Raw genomic sequence first — 10,108 nt, 5'->3', positions numbered from 1 at the left:
CACTCACTCACTCACTCACTCACTCACTCACTCACTCACTCACTCACTCACTCACTCACACTGACTTGTCCAAAGTCACAGAGCAGGTTGTAATGGCAGAATCAGTACTAAATTTCAGAGCTCCTGACCTTTAATCCTATTTTCTTTTCACTGAACAATGCTGCAGTTGCATACTTTTTATTTAAATTTTTGTTGTCATGCCAATTCATAGGCCTTAAGTCACTCTGATTTAACTAGTAGGGACATCCATTGGACATTGTGAGGAGTGGATCTTATACCCAGATTCCATAAAATTAATTTGTATTTGATTTTCTGGTACAGTCAACAAACATAGCTTTTGGTAGTGTGTTTTGCTTTTGCATTTCTCATTTTCCTCACACATCACCATTGTCCAAAGAGCATTCATTCATTCGATACTCTTAGTGAATACCCACCTTTATGCTGGGCACTTTGAAGGCCATTGTTTCTTCATCTTCATTATTTAGCGTTGCACAGAGATATCCTTCTTTCTTTCTTTCTGTCCTATATTTCTTCCTACTCTCTTCAGTTGTTGGACACGTGACAGTTTTATCATTTTCCAATCTATTCTTTCTCTTCCTGACTTGTTGTAAATCCTGTAAAAAAAATATTTTCATGAATCCTAAATATGAATGGTTTGTCAAACAGTCTGGTTGGCTTTTGGGGCCAATAAACACTCTTCCTCAATGTTTCACCACTTAGCTTTTGGAAATCGATAATGTTCCAACATTTTAAAAAGTCATTCTATTTTTAGCTAGCTTCCATCATTTCCTGTGTTAGCTAAATAGGGCATGAGGCTTTGCATAAAGGATTTTGGGAAAATAATAATGAAGGTTCATATTTGTAACCTAATTATTATAATTTCATGCTTGTAATATGCATCTTGGATGCTAAAAAGCAACAATAATGCCCTAACCTTGCATATAAGTAGTTCATGTTGTCAGAACAGTTTTGTTTTCATTTGGATAACATCCCATCTTGAGCTCTTTCTTAGTTATCTTTGATGAACTCTTTGTTCCTAACAATTGTCCAATTCCTGTTGCTTTTCTCTCTGACATATGGTAGCTAATAAAAAGGTACCTAAAGCCAAAATTAAAGAAACTCATTAAAAATGATTTATGTAAATCCAGTCACTTGAAGATTATTTAGATGTTAGAAAAATTTTACGTTTAGTGATTGATTTTTTTCTCTTTCGGTTGCATATTTTGCAATAACAGTATGAAATTGTTTAAATATGACTGTTTTAGGGTCACCTGGAACTGCCACATAAGCAAAGGTAGAAATTAATTCAATTGAACTATTTGTCTTGGACATCATTTACTTTGTTAAGAAGGACTCAAAGGCAAATATCTGGATACAAACTTTTCTTTTTCCACCCTATGAAAACTCTAAAAATCATTTCTTATTACAACAAAGCTAAGCATATGGCATAATAAATGTAACGTCTACATAGACATAACTGCAAATATCCACTTCAATAATGCAAGAATGGACAAATTTTTTCTTAAAATTATTTAGCCCTGGCAAACAAGTTAGTTAAAAATAGTTTCCTTTTCTAGTCTTAAAAGTATATATTTAACAATTTTTTCAGACTTAGTGTTGAAGATTCAAGATTATTGTGGCCAAATTTCTTATTTCTTAGGTGGGAGAAAAGATTTCTCTAAATTATGGCTGTTAGCTACTCATTAATTGTGCAACTGTTATGTTTTAGACAGAACACTAGCAACTGGGGAAATCAATCACTAAACCAACTAGCCTTTATAATGTGTCAGGAATTGTCTTAGCACTGGGGAAACAAAAGAAATTACAAAATAGTTCCTGTCCTCAAGGAGCTTACATCTGTTTGAAGGAAACCGCATATAAATACATAAAAGTATTTAGGAGGCACTATACCTGAGAGTGGGGATCAGGTTTCATGTGGAAGGAGGTGGTGATTGACCTGAGCTTTGAAGGGAGCAAAGAATTCCAATAGCTGGAGTTTGAGAGGAAGAGAGGAGGGAGACAGCTTGTGCAAAGAAATGGAGATGGGAGGTGGAATGGTATGTTCTAGGAACAAGTAAACCAGTTGAGCTGAACCATGGGATATGAAGGGGAATGATAGGTAATACACCTGGAAAAGTAAGTTGAATCCATATTGTGAAGAGCTTTAAATGCCAAGCAAAAGAACTTAAATTTGACCCTATAGACAATTAGGAGCCCGTGGAGCTTTTAGATAACTCATTGTTTCCAAGGTTAGTTTCAGGCCCAGTTGGTCAAGAAATCTTTTATGTAAACTGTGCCAGATTATTCATTTTGAGATTATAGGATTAAGAACTAAAGAAGGACACAGAAACCATAGAGACTAAACCCCTGTTTTTACAGAGGCTTCAGAGTGGTTAAGTGATTTTTCCAACATCACAAAGCTTTCCATTAGAAAGACAGAGCATTTATTAAGTACCTACTATGTGTTGGGCCCTGTGCTGAGTGCTAGGAATACAAATACAAGCAAGGTCGATAGTTCCTATCCTCCAGAAATTTACATTTTTTTTTAACCCTGGAGGCAACTTATCAATTCTTTCTATTGGTACATGTCCTCCTGGGGGGGGGGGGCACGCGTGCGCAGTGTTCAAAAGTTCTGGGCAGATTTCATTTCTTGCATCATGATGTTCTGGTTTTTTGACTTGTTCTTTTGGGAGACTAATCTTGTCTTCGAAATCAATATGTTTTGTTTTTTATAAAGATCGATTTTCATTTAAGATTATTGCTTTATCTTCTCTTCTTCAGGATCATCCTTCACTTCTTCATATTTGCATTCCAATGCATCTTTCACTCCTTTGTTTCTTCAATGAGATTTGCCACTGGGGGATTCAAGTTTTTTTTAATATTTTGCTGATTATTTCTGCTGTGCAGGCCATAAATTATGTTTTCACAATTCTGATTCCTCTCATGATGAAGCATTTGGGAGCCTCCTGCTGTGGTTCCAAGCTCTTTTGAGAATCTATAAAGTCTTCTCTCTCTCATCAGATATTGATTAATTTTCCTTTGTCTTAAAATATTTATTTAGAGGTGTCTTTTGTTTAGCTGATTTGGGAGCCATATTCCCTTCTGTTATTAAAATCCTTCCTGTTGATTTATCTGCATGTGTTCAAGGTTTTTAACTGATGTTTCTTCTGATATCTTGGGTAATTTCAGACTTTTTCTTTTATTCTCCTATCACTTCCTGACTCCTTCTCCTTTGATGGACCTTAAACTGTCTTAGTGTCCTTCTTTCCTAGGCATTTCACTTTTCACTGGCCTCAGTTTCTGTTCCAAGTGGTAGAATAGAACTGGTCTCAGCTGGATGCCAGTCTCATTTCCTGCAGGCCAGGTGGAGCCCTACACATACTGTTGTTCTCTCTGTTCTTTAGTTCTCTGGCTGAGCACTGGTATGGTATAATATACTGCTGAATTGTAGTCGTGGGTAGAGGGCTTAATTTCTACCTCTGCCTCTGTGCATTGGGTGAGAGTAAAAGAAGAGGGACAGAATTGAATTCTATTACTAGAAGTGTTGCCCCCAGAGCCTGGGGGATGGTGGAGGGAGAAGGAGCTAGGTAAGCACTTTAGGGATTAGTCTTCTTTGTTGTTACTAGTCTGGTTGTTACATCCTTAGGATTCCTAGGGGCTTAGACCATATACAGCTGCAGCGGTTTTATCTATTGTGTATAATTCTTATTTTGGAGAGGTTTCAGAGATCCTCTGGACTCTCAAATATCTTATTGGTCCAGAAGTAGAAGTTTACATTCTAATGGGAGAAGACAATACATAAAGGAGAGCTGGAAAGAGGATTGGTGGTATGCAGATGTCCAGGAAGTGGCATGGAGCTTGGATCTAGGCAAAATAAAGAGAAATTACCTATCAGAGTCTGAGGTTGCATTGGTGGGAGGAAAGGAGAGATGAGTGATGCCAAATATAGATACCCTGATGAAGAGATGGTGGGGAACTGACTAAGATGGAGGACTGATTCTGGGAAAGAAAAGGGGAAAGTTCATATACCATGGTTCTCCAGATCCAACATTTTATCCTGATGAGAAAGTTTTGAAGTCTCAAACTCTAAATATGATTGCATAAAACTTAAAAACTGGGCTGGGGTTTGGTTAGTGGCTTTGCCTTTGTTTTCTATTTTTGTCCATTTTAGATGAGTAGGAATTTGAGTGTAGGAGGTGAATTCAAACTCAGAAGACTTCCAGTAACTTAATGATTCATGCTATTAAGTATTCTAGATTAGTTTTTGACAAATTCTTCCCACAATGGATGCATTTAAAAGAGATGAATATAAACAAAACTGGGTTGATTCTGGTTTTAGATCCTCCTTATTTTAAGTGAATGTGAAAGCAATTGTATGTGTTTCTTTTGCTAGAAAGATTTGTGAATTATTTACTTAATTTTTTTTAGGAGTTTAGAAAGTGTACTTTCCCCATGAAAATTTCAGTTAAATTGACATTCTAATTCAGGCTAAAAAATTGTAGGTAAGTTTAGCTAAAAGGTAGCTAGAGGTTCTGCCTTAGAGTTGAGAAGACTTGCCTTTGATACAGTTTGTTTATGTGACCATGGGCACATTATTTTACCTGACAGTACTCTAGGTAACTTTATAAGACTACTACAGATGTATTGTTGCTCTGGTCCAATGCAGACATTTCTGTTCTTGGAGTTCCTCATGCAGATGAAATCACAAGTCTAGACATATACACCCCTTACATCAGTCCCAAATTTTTAAATCAGTTTTTAATACTTTAAATTATTTTTTTCAATCAACAAACATTTATTTTTTCTCCTTCCCCTAAAAAAATAAAGATATGTATAGTCAAGCCAAACAAATTCCCATTATGGCTGTGGCCAAAAAGGCATACATCATTCTGCTTATTTAGTCTATCAACTCCCTGTGCAAAGGTGGGTAGCATTCTCTCTCATTGGGTCTTCTGGAATTCATGGTTGAGCATTACATTGATCAGCATTTATCATTTTCTGTATTTTGTCAACTTTGCTGATCTCATGGGTTTCAGGTTAAACCTCAGAGTTTCTTTACTTTTAATTTCTCTAAATTATTAATGTTTTGGAACCTTTTTCACGTGCCTTGGTTAACTTAGATTTCTTCCCTTGAAAATCGATTGTTTTGGCCATTTAGCAATTGGGAGATTGGTTCTCAATCTTGCAAATTTGAATCTGTTCGTTATATATGATGGAAATGAGAACTTTATCAGAGAAACTTCTTGCAAAAAATCTTCCCAGTTCACTGTTTCCCTTAAATTTTTTAAAAATAAATATATTTTAATAATACATTATTTCCTTTCCAATCTTAGCTATACTGTATTTGTTTATGCAAAACCTTTTAAATTTTATGTGATCAGAACTATAAGTTTAATCTTTTGTGACCTTTTTAATCCCTTGTTTGGTCATGAACTCTTCCCCCATCCATAAATCTAAAAGGTAATTGCAAGCTTGCTCCTCTAATTTGTTTAAAATGTGACCTTTTGTTTTTGGGTCAGGTATCCATTTGAAGCTTATAGTGGAATATGGTGTGAGATACTGATCTGAACCTAATTTCTGTCAAACTATGTTAGATTTTACAACCTTTTTTTTTTTGTCAAATAGTGAATGGAGTCTTTGGGTTTATTCCACACTAGGGTATAAAGGTGTTTTTTTTAATTTTTATTTTTTTGGTTTTGTTTATTTATTTATTTGCGATTACATGTTGTGTACCTAATCTGTTCATCTGATCAATATTTCTTTTTTAACCAGTACTAAACCATTTTTGGACAGTTAGGTGGTACAGTGGATAGAGTACAGGGGCGGGAGTCAGGAAGACTTGTCTTTGTGAGTTCATATCTAACCTCAGCTACTTAATAGCTGTGTGACCCTATGAAGTCACTTGACCCTGTTTGCCTCAATTCTTCATCTGTAAAATGAGCTAGAGGAGGAAATGGCAAACCACTCCTGTATCCTTGCCAAGAAAACCCCAAATGAGGTCACAAAGAGTCAGAAGTGACAGAAAAACTACCCCACAGCAACAAAAAAATCATTTTGATGATTATTACTTTGTAGTATAGTTTGAGGCCTTTTCTTTTCATTATTTCCCTTGAGATTCTTGACCTTTTTTTATTCTAGACAAATTGTTATTACTTTTTGTAGTTCTAGTTCTTCAAAGCAATGCTTAGTAATTCTCTGTGACAGTGAATAAGTAAAATAATTTAGGTGATATTGTCATTTTTATTATATATTTTGCATGTGTTTTTAAATTAGAGAACAAAATGAAAATACTAACAAATGAAATTTTTGGCTTCTTGAAAGTCTGCCTTAAATATATTTTCCTCAGATAGAAAATTGACAATCCAGAAACTGACTATAATCAGAATAGCCTAAATCTGTTATTCTGAATATTTTTTTCCCTCTCTGCTGGCCTCTCCTCATATCTTAGTAGAATTATTGAGTGAAGAGAAAAAAGTTTTTAAGTTAAATAAATTAAACATCAAATGTCCAAAAGTGAATATATATTGGTGTTATTTAACTTTACAACAATTCTCTGAATACAATGGGTACTTACACGAATGATTTCTTGGCTTCTATTATAAATCTTTTCTGATTAATTCAGAGCACCACTGCTTAAAAACATATTTCTTACTATGTTATTTGACCATGGTATTTCTACTCAAAGCCATCAACTATCTCTTTGTAATATTAGGCTCCAGAATCAAAATCAGGCTGTTTACTTCCCCATTTCTGGCTTTTCTGACCTTTTCTGATTTCTTCTTTCACGTACATCAAGCAAATTTGTTCTTAGCTCTTTTTGTTGAATTTTTCCTTTTCAGTTTGCACCCTACTATTTTCCAGGAGACTTGTACTTCCAAACCTTGCTTCCCACACTTAGTTTGTTACAGTTGTTTCTTAACTCTCTTTTAACTCTTTGAAGCTTCAATTTTGTATCTTTCAGGAAGCTTTCTTACACTTAGGAGGGTAGTTTGAAAACTTTTTGCCTTTTCCTCAGAAAAGTATAAGCCAGTACAAATTTAAGAAACCTCTTTTAAAATCTTAAAATGAGTCTGAATCCATAATCAGTACAAATCTGTTAAGTTTCAGCATGATGAAATATTGCATGATGTATTAACTGCCATAGAATTCTAGTGAGTAGAAGGAATGGGCTATATTGCTTTGTGATACAGCATCTAATCAGCTGAGTGATGCAGTGTATAGAGCACTTGGCCTGGAGTCAAGAAGATCTGAGTTCAAATTAGGTCTCAAACACTTACTAGCTATATGACCTGGGCAAGTCACTTAACCCTTATTTGCCTCAGTTCCTTATGTGTAAAATGGGGACAAACTGGAGAAGGAAATGGCAAACCACTCCAGTATCTTTGCCAAGAAAACCCCATGGACAAAAAGTCCATGGAGTCATGTAGAGTTGGATTAAACAACCGAACAACTAATAGCATCTATCATGTTGTGGTCACTCCATGTTTAATATTTGCTAAAGATGTCAAAAAATGCTGGATATTTCATTATTAGGAAGCTTTATTTTAATTTGTGCAAATGTTGAATCCTTGTGTATGTATGTGTATGTGTTTTTTTTTTAAAGGATGTTCCTTCTGGTTGGAGCTCCCAAAGCAAACACTACCCAACCTGGCATTGTAGAAGGAGGACAAGTGCTCAAGTGCAGCTGGTCTTCTAATCGAGTATGCCAGCCAGTGGAATTTGACTCAACAGGTAATTAACCCTTCATTTAATGTAATTCAGCTGCTAGATTTTAGTAATTATCTTAAATTGAATAATTAACCCCTGTAAATGGGAATTTTCCCCCTTGAATGTTTCTGAGTTTTAAAGCACATTAAAATACACTTTTTTCCTACTCCAGTGAATATCCAAGGAGGTTTTAAATGTTCAGCTGATAATTCTCACTTTGAGAAATTCTGAAAAAAAATTCATGTTCCCATAGTATTTTTGGTCTCCATTCTGACCAAAGAATCAGTCTGTAGGCAGAGCAAAACATTGTTTTGGGTCCTGTGTCTGCCAATTTAAGGTATTCTTTCATCAACTCCTAGTAAGAACTGAGTCTCAACTGGTATGAATCTTTCAAAGCTTTGTTTTGTGCTACCAAAACCAGTTAGACATCTTTCTTTTTTTACTCAAGATTATTTTTGTGATTAAAAAACAAAGTTTTTAAGGCTTCAAAAATGTATGTCCTTATTCTAGTCCAAAATTTTCTGGGAAGTTGGAATTTTGTTGTTCTCATGACATCAGAGTATAACCCACTGGGACAAAGCTCAGTGCCATTATTGTGGAACTGTAGAATAAGTTAGGGAGGGGAATAAAAAATGATCATAGTAGTAAGGCTCAAATTTCACCATTACTTGGCACTTGTGAACAAAACATTGGATGAAAAGGAAACATATACACGTACAAACACTCAGTATGAACATATATTAGAAAGCTTCATGCACCTCAAACAAACATTGGGATATTTGTATGAGGCATAGTTTTACATAAATTTGAATTGTAGTGGTTAGTTGTCAAAGTCTATGATAGGATTTGTTGGAGTGAGGCATCTGGCAAGAGGCCTAAGTAAAAGATAACCCATGTTTCCATTTTATTTAAGTTAACTCTTTCTAGCTCCAAAAGTCTTTGTATGAATTAGAATTTTAGGAACTAAAAGGACTGTTTTAAAGAGAACATTGACTTTTCATTCAGAAGATTTTGGTTCAAGCCAAAGAGTTAATATCAGTTGACCATAGATTACTAATTAATATTTCTGTTCTATTTGCTTGTGTGCTTGCCCATCAAAATTGTTTTTATCAGTTTTGCCAATGGTTAGTGGAAAATACAGGACACTTTTTTCCCCCACTTGAACCCATTTATATTAAATCCTTTTTTTCATATCTTGCTTTAGGTTAACATTTGGAAAAACCCAAGTATGAGTGAATAGGCTCAGTTTTACAGCAAATGGGGAAACACCTGTGATTCAGAATGTTACGGGTCAGAGCATGTGTGTCTGCCAGAAGAATATGTATACTTTTGAAATGAAACATACCACATTTCAACTTTGGCAGGGCAGACTTGTTCAGATATGTTTGTTTATTTAGCTTCAGAGATTACAGTGCAGCACATGGTAATATAGGTACTATTCTTTCAGACATTTGGCCCCCTGTTCATTCAGCTAACTCAGTTCAATGAAATGTGAATCTGGAAACAATCATGTTTTACTTTCTTTATGTTACATTTTCAAAGTGTAGTTTCAGCAGTGGAACATATTATTTGTTATGAGTTCTGAACCTGTTGGTAAGCAGGATTAAGTGCATTTGAAAATAGGTTTTTATTCCAGTGTTTTGACAATATCATGAAGCCCATGGACCACTTCTCAGAATAGTACTTTTAAATGTATAAAATAAAATGCCTAGAATCACAAAGGAAAACAGCTCTATTAAAATAGTTTTAAAAAAACAAGTTGAATGATCTCAGGCTAAGAACCTCTGATCTAGAAAGAATTTTGTCCTTTCCTCAAAAATAAACAAAGAAAAAAGTCAAGTTAGCATGCAGAACCAACTAGATGTACGAACAGAAATTTTGAAACTTTGTGTATAGCTAGATATTACATAGTGATTTTTTTGGGAGGCTAGGCAATGGGGTTAAAGTGACTTGCCTAGGGTCACACAGCTAGAAAGTGTTATGTGTCTGAGACTGAATTTGAACTCAGATCCTCCTGACTCCAGGGCCGGTGCTCTATCCACTGCACCACCTAGATGCCCCTACATAGTGATTTTTAATCTAAACAATTTTCAGAGACTGGTTTCTAACTTCTAAGAATTTATAACTCAAAGAAGAGAAGCAGGAAAAAATGGATAAATACTGGATAGGATATTTCATACCATGTAGTGTTTGTGGTTTTCTGTTTCTAATATAGAAGGATGTTTAGATTTAATTTGTTCCCTTACCTTGCATAATTAAGAAGGGCCTGGGTATAAGCTGACACAGACTTTTTAACAAGACAAAGGTGTCAGAAAACACTGTGAAAGATGAAAGGGCACTTGGAGGCATCAGACATTTAGGAGAAAGGGAAAAGAAACCATACATTAACAATAAAGAATGT

At 35.1% G+C, this 10,108-nt stretch overlaps 1 protein-coding gene across 1 annotated transcript in view; it reads left to right on the top strand.

Annotated features, from left to right (window-relative positions):
- ITGAV (integrin subunit alpha V) overlaps nucleotides 1-10,108 on the top strand; it is a 101,250-nt gene that overhangs the window by 9,697 nt on the left and 81,445 nt on the right. Inside the window, exon 2 of the mRNA XM_027865934.1 lies at nucleotides 7,604-7,731. Coding sequence (XP_027721735.1) covers nucleotides 7,604-7,731 — 128 coding nt within the window. The remainder of the gene's footprint in view (nucleotides 1-7,603; nucleotides 7,732-10,108) is intronic.

The sequence above is a fragment of the Vombatus ursinus genome, unplaced genomic scaffold, assembly GCF_900497805.2.
Source record: "Vombatus ursinus unplaced genomic scaffold, bare-nosed wombat genome assembly UNPS02014779.1, whole genome shotgun sequence".
Taxonomy (NCBI): Eukaryota; Metazoa; Chordata; class Mammalia; order Diprotodontia; family Vombatidae; genus Vombatus; species Vombatus ursinus.
The sequence above is the reverse complement of the archived record's forward strand: the minus strand, read 5'-3'. Positions and strand labels throughout refer to the sequence as shown.